The sequence below is a fragment of the Pseudophryne corroboree genome, chromosome 1, assembly GCF_028390025.1.
Source record: "Pseudophryne corroboree isolate aPseCor3 chromosome 1, aPseCor3.hap2, whole genome shotgun sequence".
Classification (NCBI taxonomy): Eukaryota; Metazoa; Chordata; class Amphibia; order Anura; family Myobatrachidae; genus Pseudophryne; species Pseudophryne corroboree.
The window spans coordinates 355782436-355795931 of NC_086444.1; the positions used below are offsets into that span (position 1 = coordinate 355782436).

General features: G+C 45.6%; 1 protein-coding gene across 2 annotated transcripts in view; it reads right to left on the reverse strand.

The window, feature by feature from the left end:
- The window catches only part of CDC45 (cell division cycle 45), a 155175-nt gene that overhangs the window by 82632 nt on the left and 59047 nt on the right, over positions 1-13496 (reverse strand). For both annotated transcript variants that reach the window (XM_063964768.1, XM_063964767.1), the window contains exon 12: positions 6496-6594. In XM_063964768.1, the coding sequence (XP_063820838.1) occupies positions 6496-6594 (99 nt within the window). The remainder of the gene's footprint in view (positions 1-6495; positions 6595-13496) is intronic.

Below are 13496 nucleotides of genomic sequence, written 5' to 3' on the forward strand. Positions count from 1 at the left end.
AGCCCTTGGAAGTTTCTTCCCTGTGTGACTGCCCCCCAGCCTCGAAGGCTGGCATCTGTGGTCACCAGGACCAAGTCCTGTATGCCGAATCTGTGGCCCTCTAGAAGATGAGCACTCTGCAGCCACCACAGCAGAGACACCCTGGTCCTTGGAGACAGGGTTATCAGCCGATGCATCTGAAGATGGGATCCGGACCACTTGTCCAACAGATCCCACTGAAAGATTCTTGCATGGAACCTGCCGAATGGAATTGCTTCGTAGGAAGCTAACATTTTTCCCAGGACTCGCGTGCAGTGATGCACCGAGACCTGTTTTGGTTTCAGGAGATCTCTGACTAGAGACGACAACTCCTTGGCTTTCTCCTCCGGGAGAAACACCCTTTTCTGGTCTGTGTCCAGAACCATCCCCAGAAACAGTAGACGTGTCGTATGAACCAGCTGTGACTTTGGAATATTCAGAATCCAACCGTGCTGTTGTAGCACCTCCCGAGATAGTGCTACCCCGACCAACAACTGCTCCCTGGACCTCACCTTTATAAGGAGATCGTCCAAGTATGGGATAATTAAAACTCCCTTTTTTCGAAGGAGTATCATCATTTCGGCCATTACCTTGGTAAATACCCTCGGTGCCGTGGACAGACCAAACGGCAACGTCTGGAATTGGTAATGACAGTCCTGTACCACAAATCTGAGGTACTCCTGGTGAGGAAGGTAAATGGGGACATGCAGGTAAGCATCCTTGATGTCCAGTGATACCATGCAATCCCCTTCCTCCAGGCTTGAAATAACCGCCCTGAGCGATTCCATCTTGAACTTGAACCTTTTTATATAGGTGTTCAAGGATTTCAAATTTAAAATGGGTCTCACCGAACCGTCCGGTTTCGGTACCACAAACATTGTGGAATAGTAACCCCTTCCTTGTTGAAGGAGGGGTACCTTGACTATCACCTGCTGCGAATACAGCTTGTGAATTGCCTCCAGCACTGCCTCCCTGTCCGGGGGAGCTGTTGGCAAGGCAGATTTGAGGAAACGGCAAGGGGGAGACGTCTCGATTTCCAGCTTGTACCCCTGAGATACTACTTGTAGAATCCAGGGATCCACCCGTGAGTGAGCCCACTGGTCGCTGAAGTTCTTGAGACGGGCCACCACCGTACCTGGCTCCGCCTGTGGAGCCCCAGCGTCATGCGGTGGACTTAGAGGAAGCGGGGGAGGGCTTTTGTTCCTGGGAACTGGCTGTATGCTGCAGCTTTTTTCCTCTACCTCTGCCTCTGGGCAGAAAGGACGCGCCTTTAACCCGCTTGCCTTTCTGGGGCCGAAAGGACTGTACCTGATAATACGGTGCTTTCTTTGGCTGTGAGGGAACATGGGGTAAAAATGCTGACTTCCCAGCTGTCGTTGTGGAAACGAGGTCCGAGAGACCATCCCCAAAAAACTCCTCACCCTTGTAAGGCAAAACTTCCATGTGCCTTTTAGAATCTGCATCCCCTGTCCACTGCCGAGTCCATAAACCCCTCCTGGCAGAAATGGACATTGCACTTATTTTAGATGCCAGCCGGCAAATATCCCTCTGTGCATCTCTCATGTATAAGACTGCGTCTTTAATATGCTCTATGGTTAGCAATATAGTGTCCCTGTCTAAGGTATCAATATTTTCTGACAGGGAATCTGACCACGCAGCTGCAGCACTGCACATCCATGCTGAAGCAATAGCTGGTCTCAGTATAATACCTGAGTGTGTATAAACAGACTTCAGGATAGCCTCCTGCTTCCTATCAGCAGGCTCCTTTAGGGCGGCCGTGTCCGGAGACGGTAGTGCCACCTTCTTTGACAGGCGTGTGAGCGCTTTATCTACCCTAGGGGATGTCTCCCAACGTGACCTATCCTCTGGCGGGAAAGGGTACGCCATTAGTAACTTTTTAGAAATTACTAGTTTCTTATCGGGGGAAGCCCACGCTTCTTCACACACTTCATTTAATTCATCAGAAGGGGGAAAAACCACTGGTAGTTTTTTCTCCCCAAACATAATACCCTTTTTTGTGGTACCTGGGGTAATATCAGAAATGTGCAACACATTTTTCATTGCCGTAATCATGTAACGTGTGGCTCTATTGGAATGTACACTAGTCTCATCATCGTCGACACTGGAGTCAGTATCTGTGTCGACATCTGTGTCTGCCATCTGAGGTAGCGGGCGTTTTAGAGCCCCTGATGGCTTTTGAGACGTCTGGGCAGGCACGGGCTGAGAAGCCGGCTGTCCCACATCCGATATTGTCGTCAAACCTTTTATGTAAGGAGTTGACACTGTCGCGTAATTCCTTCCACATATCCATCCACTCAGGTGTCGACCCTGCAGGGGGTGACATCACATTTATCGGCACCTGCTCCGCCTCCACATAAGCCTCCTCATCAAACATGTCGACACAGCCGTACCGACACACCGCACACACACAGGGAATGCTCTGACTGAGGACAGGACCCCACAAAGCCCTTTGGGGAGACAGAGAGAGAGTATGCCAGCACACACCAGAGCGCTATATAAAACAGGGATACACACTACACAGTGATTTTACCCCTTATAGCTGCTTATATATCAAAGATTGCGCCTAAATTTAGTGCTAAATTGCGCCTAAATTTAGGGGGGCTCTCTTTTTTACCCTATGTAGTCTGGAACTGCAGGGGAGAGCCTGGGGAGCGATCATTCCAGCGGAGCTGTGAGGGAAAATGGCGCCAGTGTGCTGAGGGAGATAGCCCCGCCCCTTTTCCGGCGGGCTTCACCCGCTTTTTTTTTTTTTATACAGTTATGGCAGGGGATTATACACATATATAGTCTTAAAGGCTATATTATGTGTTAATTTGCCAAGTAAGGTACTTATATTGCAGCCCAGGGCGCCCCCCCCCCCCCCAGCGCCCTGCACCCATCAGTGACCGGAGTATGTGGTGTGCCTGGGGAGCAATGGCGCACAGCTGCAGTGCTGTGCGCTACCTTAATGAAGACCGAAGTCTTCTGCCGCCGATTTCCAGGAACGTCTTCTTGCTTCTGGCTCTGCTAGGGGGACGGCGGCGCGGCTCCGGGACCGGACGACCGAGGCTGGGCCTGTGTTCGATCCCTCTGGAGCTAATGGTGTCCAGTAGCCTAGAAGCCCAAGCTAGCTGCAAGCAGGTAGGTTCGCTTCTCTCCCCTAGGTCCCTCGTAGCAGTGAGTCTGTTGCCAGCAGATCTCACTAAAAATAAAAAACATAAATATTACTTTCTTTCTAAGAGCCCAGGAGAGCCCCTAGTGTGCATCCAGCTCGGCCGGGCACAAAATTCTAACTGAGGTCTGGAGGAGGGTCATAGAGGGAGGAGCCAGTGCACACCAGGTAGTCCTAAAGCTTTCTTTAGTTGTGCCCAGTCTCCTGCGGAGCCGCTATTCCCCATGGTCCTTAGGAGTTCCCAGCATCCACTTAGGACGTTAGAGAAAATTCGATTTACCTGCCGTAGCTGTGGAGATGAGGTCCGAGAGGCCTTCTACAAATAATTCCTCACCTTTGTAAGGTAAAAACTCCATATGCCTCTTTGAGTCGGCATCACCTGTCCACTGTCGGGTCCATAAGACGCGCCTAGCAGAAATAGACATAGCGTTTATTCTGGAACCCAGTAAACTAATGTCTCTTTGAGCATCCCTCATATATAAGACAGCATCTTTTATATGCCCTAAGGTCATTAAAATGGTATCCTTATCTAGGGTCTCAATTTCCGCTGATAAGGAATCTGTCCATGCTGCTACAGCACTACAAACCCAGGCCGACGCAATTGCCGGTCTGAGTATCGTACCAGAATGTGTGTAAATGGACTTCAAGGTAACCTCCTGCTTGCGGTCAGCAGGATCCTTGAGGGTAGCCGTATCTTGGGATGGCAGCGCTATCTTTTTTGATAAGCGTGTCAATGCTTTGTCTACCCAAGGGGAGGATTCCCACCGTATTCTGTCCTTTGGCGGGAAAGGATACGCCGTAAGAATCCTTTTGGGAATCTGCAGTTTTTTGTCTGGAGTTTCCCAAGCTTTTTCGCATAAGTCGTTCAGCTCATGTGAGGATGGAAAGGTGACCTCACGTTTCTTTCCTTTATACATGTGTACCCTCGTGTCAGGGACAGGGGGTTCCTCTGTGATATGCAAAACATCTTTTATTGCAATAATCATATCGAATACATTTAGGCACTTTTGGCTGTAATTTTGCATCATCGTAGTCGACACTGGAGTCTGAATCCGTGTCGGTATCTGTGTCAACTAGAGATGAGCGGATTCTGTTTTACTCGGTTTTACTCGGTTCTCAAAACCGAATCTTATTGGCTCACGGATGTCACGTGTTTTGGATAGCCAATAAGATTCGGTTTTGAGAACCGAGTAAAACCGAGTAAAACCGAATCCGCTCATCTCTAGTGTCAACTATTTGGGATAGTGTGCGCTTCTGAGACCCCGAAGGTCCCGGCGACATTGGGACAGACATGGTTTGTCTCCCTGACTGTTCCCTAGCCTCAGCTTTGTCTAATCTTTTGTGCAATAAATTTACATTAGCACTTAAGACATTCCACATATCCAACCAGTCAGGTGTCGGCGCTGCCGACGGAGACCTTACATTCATACACTCCTCCTCCTTAGGTGAGCCTTCAACCTCAGACATGTCGACACACGCGTACCGACACACCACACACACACACACACACACACAGGGAAACTCTTTTCTGAAGACAGGTTCCCCACCAGGCCCTTTGGAGAGACAGAGAGAGCGTATGCCAGCACACACCCCAGCGCTATATGACCCAGGAAAAACACAGAATGTTTACCCAGTAGCGCCTTTATGTATGTATATGCGCCAATTATGTAAACCCTCCGTCACCGTGAGTAAGCAGGGGAGAGTCCGGGGAGCTTCCTCTCAGCGCTGTGCTGGGGAGAAAATGGCGCTGGTGAGTGCTGAGGGAGAAGCCCCGCCCCCTCGGCGGCGGGCTTCTGTCCCGCTCAAAATTCCTAAAAACATGGCGGGGGCTCTTTATATACATGTACAGTGCCCAGCTGTACATGTATATATGTACTTTTGCCACAGGAGAGGTTTATATTGCTGCCCAGGGCGCCTCCCCCTGCGCCCTGCACCCTTACAGTGACAGATGTGTGTGAGGTGAATGGGAGCAATGGCGCACAGCTTCACTGCTGTGCGTTACCTCTATGAAGATCACGATGTCTTCTGCCGCCTCTGAAGTCTTCTTTTCTTCTCATACTCACCCGGCTTCTATCTTCCGGCTCTGCGAGGAGGACGGCGGAGCGGCTCTTGGACGGACGGCGAGGGTGAGACCTGCGTACCAATCCCTCTGGAGCTAATGGTGTCCAGTAGCCTAAGAAACAGAGCCTTGAAACTCAGAGAAGTAGGTCTGTTTCTCTCTCCTCAGTCCCTTGATGCAGGGAGTCTGTTGCCAGCAGGCTCCCTGAAAATAAAAAACCTAACTAAAATACTTTCTGACAGGAAACTCAGGAGAGCTTCCTGAAAGCACCCAGTCTCCACTGGGCACAGTATCAAACTGATGTCTGGAGGAGGGGCATAGAGGGAGGAGCCAGTGCACACCCAGATCCAAAGTCTTTCTTAAAGTGCCCATGTCTCCTGTGGAGCCCGTCTATCCCCATGGTCCTTACGGAGTCCCCAGCATCCTCTAGGACGTTAATGAAATAAATATAAAACTAAAAGTCCCTCCAACCATAGTTCTCTGGCTATTATATTCAGTGCATTATGTTTTTAATGCACTGGCTTTTTAATTCACCATACCTTTCAACAACAGTAATTTAAATATAGTTTTTGCACATAAATGTCACATTATCTGATGCACTGAGCTATAATTTATAAGCATTTAAGATTAGTATATACCTCAGAATCAATAAACTAGCTCCACCATTATCTGTTTTAGTATCTATAAAAGCTTTTGGAATGCTGCAAAACTGTATTTGTATTATATTTTTAGCTATTACTTTCCTTTTAATAAGTTGCTTACGGAATGTTTCTGCTCAGTCAACCTCTTGCGGAACAGCTATAGCAATAGTGACATCTACAGGTTGCAAGGTGAAGCTTTCAGGGGTAAGGAACACCTTTTGTAATGCAGACAGAACATTATTACAAGTTATTTATAGAGCGGCTGCAAAATGTTTGAAGTAATCTCAGATATAGCAAGACGAAAAGCAGACTACAACAATGGACAAAAAGGGACCCATTTCACTGGTTCAGAAGCAGACAGGAGCATGGGCTGAAACAAGTGGACGTCACTCACATCATCTAAAGAATTGAATTAGAAGTCCATAGGGCAAGAAAGCATGTGAAAAAGGCAGGAGTTGTAGGCTCAGGTCCAAAATTTGACTTGTTTTCATAAACACAAAAAGTTATTGTTTTAGCTTTAAGAGAGAGACTAACCAATGAGTGTGTCATAGTACTAAGTTCTTCACATATTGTTTAAGCCTTTTAAACTCCAAAAAGAAATTTACCCAAATTTGTTGGCAGATTCTTCTATCATTTCTCTGAGATTTTCCTTTAAGGAAATATCCATGGAGTTAAACTTCTGTTTCACTTGCTTCAAAGGCATTCTGGGAAACAATAAATAATATTCTAGTAATATAAAGTGACATAGCTGGACTGAAAAGACTTGAAGGGTGCAACAGTACTGGACAAGAAGAAAGAACTCTAGCAATCAAGAGCGTGTATGTAAATATGTATGTCTATATTTTGTATAGAGAGAACTGAAAAGTGCATGTAAACCAATTAAAAAGTATAATACAATCAGTATCTATAGTATCACAGTAATAATAAACAGCTGCTGTCCTTGTTGTGATTACCACTCAACAAGGAATCTGAAAAACAATGAAAATTGATATAAAAAACAAACAAAAAACAAACAAATAAAAAAACAAAAAACAAAACAGGTAGTGCTCAGTGTAGTACCAACAATCAAATACTGGAATGCTCAAATAGAACTTCAAACAATGGAATATGCACTTATCTTAAAACTCTAGTTGTGCTTTAAAGGACAAACACTTTACGTATCAACTCCCTTTGCTCTCCTTATTAGTGCTATCGGCGTAAACAATGGAAAAAAGAGAAACAGGCCACTCGTGCAGTATGCAAAATAAACCAATTTAATACCTACTGGTAATTCCCTTTCTCCTAGTCCGTAGGGGATACTGGGATGGTAATAGTTACCATGGGGTATAGATGGGTCCATTGGAGCCATGGCACTTTTGAAATTCTTCAGTGTGCTGGCTCCTCCGCTCTATGCCCTTCCTGCAGACTCGGTCTATGACAATGTGCCAGAGGAGATGGACATACTTTGAGAGTAGGAAAACAGAAAAGAAAAAAGGTGGTAAGACACGAACCAGCACACAACATAACATGATAGCAACGCTAACCACAACTTGAAAATAGAGACAGCAACAGCAGACCCAACAACAAACATACAAGAACAATTCTTGCAGGAAAACTCAAAAGCAGAGGCGGGTGCCCAGTATCCCCTACGGACTAGGAGAAAGGGAATGGTTACCGGTAGGTATTAAATTCCTATTTTCTCTTACGTCCTAGGGGATACATTGGGGATGTCCCAAAGCTCCCAAAACGGTTGGGAGAGTGTCGAGACCCCTTCAAAACCGAGCGATCAAACTGAAGGATCTCAGTAGCCAAGGTTGTAAAACTTGTAGCTTGTAAAACTTCACAAAAGTGGTCGAACCCGACCAAGTAGCTGCTCAGCATAACTGCAAAGCCGAGACACCACGGGAAGAAGCCCAGTAAGAACCCACTGACCGTGTGGAGTACGCCTGAACAGAACTCGACAGCGTCAAGGCTGCCGAAGAGCAAGCCTGTTGGATTGTCACCCGGATCAGACGAGCAATTGACTGTTTCGAGGCAGCCAATCTTCGTAGCGTCATAGAGAACAAAAAGGGAATCAGATTTCCGCTGACGAGCAGTTCTCTTGACATAAATCTTTAAAGCCCGAACAACGTCCTAGGACTTTGGAAAAATTGACGTGTAAGACAATACAGAAAACACGATCAGCTGGTTGATGTGAAATGCCAACACCACCTTAGGCAGAAACTGCGGGCGAGTCCAGAGCTACGCTCTATCCTCGTGAAACACCAGGTAAGGGCTCTTAAAGGATGAGGCCCCCAATTTCGAGACCCGCCTTGCTGAGGCCAAGGCCAACAACATGACAGTCTTTCAAGTCAATAAGTCCACCTGGTGTAAAGGTTCAAACCAGTATGACTGGAGAAAATTTAGAACCACACTGAGATCCCCCAGTGCCGTGGGAGGTACAAAGGGTGGCTGAGTACGAAGGGCGCCTTTAACCACTTAACTGACGATTTTTCCCTTCAAAAGCGTTAACAACATTGTTTAAATATTTTAAAAAATACTTTTTCAACTTTATTAAATAAAATAAATTAAAACATTCTATTATGCATATCTGCAGAACAAATCTCCTCGTCAAAAACAGGAGGACAGGGTGGGACGGCGCAGTTGCATGAAATCTGACCATGCCAGTTAAGTGGTTAAGGAACGTCTGAACTTCCGGGACTACAGCCAACTGTCTCTGAAAGAAAACAGACAGAGCAGAGATTTGAACCTTAATGGAGCCTAAACGAAGGCTCATATCCACACCAGCTTGCAGGAAGAGCAAGAACCGACCCAGAGGAAACTCCACATATAGGGGCAGATGTATTAACCTGGAGAAGGCATAAGGAAGTGATAAACCAGTGATATGTGCAAGGTGAGCTTCAATATGTAAATTAACAGTTAGGATCCGATTGGCTGCTGCCTTTATCACCTTGCACATATCACTGGTTTATCACTTCCTTATGCCTTCTCCAGGTTAATACATCTGCCCCATAGTTACATAGTTAATGAGGTTGAAAAGATGCAAAATGCCCATCGGGTTCAACTTGTAATCTGTCTTAAGCAGAGTTCATTATAATGTCCCAATTGAAATAATGTTTTATGTTTAGTTATCAACTGTAAATCATGTTCCTCTCAGATTAACAATGTCAATATTTTAAATGCTATAACCTTGGATACCTTTTTCAGTCAGAAATGTATCCAGTTTTAAATGCATATATAGAGTCCGCCATTATCACCTTCTCTGGCAGGGAATTCCAGATCCTTATTGCCTTAACAGTGAAGAACCCTTTCCTATGTTGCGTATGGAATTTTCTCTCCTCTAGCCTCAGCAAGGGACCTTGTGTCTTATACAGAGTTCTTTTAATAAACAATTCCTCTGATAACTCTTTGTAATTTCCATTTATATATTTGAATATATTAATAATGTCTCCTCTTAAGACGCCTCTGTTCCAGTGTATACAAATTCAACCTAGTGAGCCTTCCTCATGCTCGTCCCTCTAGCCCTTTAATCAATTTAGTAGCATGCCTTTGAACCCTTTCCAGTTCACAGATAACTTTTTTATAATGTGGTGCCCAAAACTGAACACAAAATTCCAGGTGTTGCCTTCTATGCTGCACTTTGACATTGTATACGGTTATTAAGCCTATTATCAATGACTAACACCAAATCTTTTTCCAATACTGTTACCCCTAGATTATCCTCATTTAATATGTAGGTTGCAAGTTTGTTTTTAGTCCTGAAGTAGATAACTTTCCATTTTTCTATACTGAATCCCATTTTCCATTTAGACGCCCAGATTTCAAGTTTAGATAAGTTATTTTGTAAGACTCCACATCTATTTCCGAATTAATTACCTTACACAGTTTAGTATCATCTGCAAAGATTGACACTGTGCTTTCCAGGCCTATTTCCAGGTCATTGATAAATATGTTGAACAGTAGTGGCACGAGTACGGACCCTTGTGGTATTCCGCCGACTACTGGTGCCCAGCTGGAGGACATCCCATTGACCACTACTTGCTGTACCCTGTTATCTAGCCAATTACTTATCCATGCTCAAATAGTTTTTCCTGGGCCAAGCTCCTTTAATTTGATGATCAGTCTCCTGTGAGGCACTGTATCGAAGGCTTTTGCAAAATCTAAGTATACCACATCCACTGCTTTTCCTTGGTCAAGATTGTCACTCACTTCCTCATAGAAGCTAACTAAATTAGTTTGACATGATCTGTAACTCACAAACCCATGCTGGTTCTTGCTAATAAACTTAGCGGCATGCAGATACTCTTGTATGCTTTCCCTTAAAATTCCCTCCAATAATTTCCCCACTATAGATGTTAAACTAACTGGTTTGTAGTTACCCTGATGATTTTTATATCCCTTTTTAAATAATGGCACTACTTCCGCTATACACCAGTCCATTGGTACCATGCCTGATCGAACTCAACTATTGAAAATCAAGTATAGGGGTCTTGCTAGTTGTGACCTAAGCTCCATAAGAACCCTCGGGTGAAGTCCATCTGGATCAGGTGATTTATTACTCTTAATTTTGCTTTGTCTCTCCCGGACTATTTCTTCACTTAAACAAGTATCTAGTCACGAATCATTGCTTTCACTTTCGTTATGCACTAATCCCGTTCTTCTCTGGTGAACACCGATGAAAAAAATTTGTTCACTACAGTATTTCCGTTTTTGTTTCGTTATCATTTATCAATACTCCAAATTCATCTTTTATTGGACATACGTTCTCTTTTCTTAACTTTTTACTGTTTATGTATTTAAAAAACTTTTTAGGATTGGTTTTGCTCTCTATAGCGATTTGCTTTTCGTTTTCAATTTTAGCTGCTCTTATTGCTTTTTTGATTTTTTATTGCATTTCTTGTAGTACTGAAATGACTCCGTTCCATTAGATTTAAATGCTTTGAAAGCACGCTTCTTATTATCCATTTCTTCCTTGACCTTATTACGCCACATCGGTTTGAGTTTGATACTCCTGCATTTGCTGCCCATGGGAATGAATTTGTCAATATTGCTATTTAGCATCCCACATTTCAGTAGTGTTCTTGCCATGAAACAAATCATCCCAGTCAATGTCGTTAAGTGCACTTCTCAGCATACTGAAGTTAGCCTTCCTAAAGTTAAATTTTTTGGTTGATCCCTTGTAGTGATGTTTCTTGAAACTGATGTCAAATGTGATCATATAATGATCACTGTTACCCAAGGTCTCCCCAACTTTAGCGTTTGATATACTGTCCACATTATTAGTAATTACTAGATCCAGAGTAGTTTTACCTCTAGTTGGGTCCTCGACTAATTGAGACAAGTAGTGATCCTTTAACGTATTTAAAAACCTCTTGCCCCTAGCTTTAACACATGAATCGTTACTCCAGTTTATATCAGGATAATTAAAATCCCCAATCACTAGGATGTCCCCCAATCCCGCAGCCTTTTCAATTTGCTGCAAGAGCTGTTCTTCCTCATGTATGCTAATATCCACAGTGGAGGAGTATTGTCGACCCTCACACCAGGAGACATACTTCTTCCAGATGCGGTGGTAATGCCTAGACGTGACCACCTTCCTAGCCTGGACCATAGTAGAGATAGCCCGTAACAGGGCTCCCCGCCAAGGCTAATATCTCCCTTTCAACTGCCATGCCGTCAAATGTAGCCGCTATAAGTCTGGATAGACGAATGGACCTTATAGATGAAGGTCCTTTTGAAGCAGCAGAGGCCAGGGCTCTTCGAAGGACATGGCCAGGAGGTCCGTATACCAGGCACGGCGAGGCCAATCTGGAGCAATGAGAATTGCCTGTACGCTTTCCCTTTTCAGTCTTTTTAAAACCTGGGAATCAGAGGAATTGGAGGGAACAGATAGATGAACTGGTACACCCACGGCGCCGACAAGGCGTCCACTGCTGCAGCCTGTGGATCCCTCATACTGGAGCAGTACTGACACAGCTTCTTGTTGATTCGAGAAGCCATGTCGATGAGCGTGCAGCCCCACCACTGAACCAACAGCTGAAACACTTGCAAGTTAAGACCCCACTCCCCCGGGAGCAGATGGTGTCTGCTGAGGAAGTCCACTTCCCAACTGTCCACACCCGGGATAAATATGGCCGACATGGCCCTAGCGTTGCGTTCCGGCCAGAAGAGTATCCTGGACACCTCTCGCATTGCGGCCCTGTATTCTGTTCCTCCTTGTTTGTTGATGTACGCCACTGCCGTGGCATTGTCCGACTGGACCTGTATGGCCTAATGTTGGAGGAGAGCAGAGGCCTATAGAAGGGCATTGTAAATCACCCCGAGTTCCAGAATGTTTATGGAAAGAGAGGCCTCTTGAGGTGGCCACCTTCCCTGAAACTGAGCTCCCTGGGTGACAGCACCCCAACTACGGAGGCTTGCATCAGTTGTCAGTAGAATCCAAGCCTGAGTGTCGAAATGTCGACCCTCTACTAGGTGGGAGAGCTGTAACTACCATAACAGGGAAATCCTTGCTTTTGGTGGCAGGGATATCCACTGGTGCATGTGCAGTTGTAAGCCGGACCATTTGTTCAGCAGATCCAGCTGGAAAGGACGGGCATGGAATCTTCCGTATTGGATTGCTTCGTATGAGGCTACCATCTTGACCAACAGTCGAATGCAGAGATGCACTAAAACTTTTGGAGGTTTCAGAGCGGAGCGCACCATCGATTGAATTGTCAAGGCCTTGTCCATAGGAAGGAACACCTTCTGAGACACCGTGTCCAGGTTCATCCCCAAGAACTGCAGTCTCTGTGATGGCACCAGGTGTGATTTCTGCAGATTGAGAATCCACCCACGATCCGTCAGAAGCCGTGTAGTCAGGGCGATGCTCTCCAACAAACGAGCTTCGGACACAGCCTTTATGAGAAGATTGTCCAGGTATGGAACAATGAATACACCCCTCACGCATAGTTGTAGCATCATCTCAGCCATCACCTTCGTGAACACCTGTGGTGCCGTGGATAGGCCAAAGGGTAGGGCCTGGAACTGGAAGTATTCTTCCTTTAGTGCAAACCTGAGGTAAGCCTGGTGAGACAGCCATATGGGGATGTGAAGGTACGCATCCTTGATATTCAGGGATACCAGGAATTCCATCTCTTCCAGGCCTGAAATCACTGCTCTGGAGGATTCCATCTTGAACTTGAATACCCGTAGGTATGGGTTCAGAGATTTGAGGTTCAAGATTGGACGGGCCAAAACGTTCGGTTTCGGTACCATGAACAGGCTGGAATAAAAGCCCTTGTTTCTGAGCAGAGGGGAAACTGGAACAATGACCTGCATTTGTTGCAGTCGTTGGATGGCCTCTAGCAAGGTAACTTTGGATACAGGTGAAGCTGGTAAGCCGGACCTGAAGAATCTGTGAGGCTGGAGCTGTTGAAACTCCAAAAAGGTATCCTTGGGAGACAAGGTTTCTCACCCAAGGATCCCAGCAAGATTCCACCCAAACATGGCTGAAAGACTTGAGGTGAGCATCCACCTGAACTTCCCCTTGAGGCCGGGGCCAACCGTCGCGCAAAGGGCTTGGTAGAGGCAAAGCCTGAACTCTATTCCAGGGAAACAGCAGCCGCTGGTCTGCGTGCTTTACCTC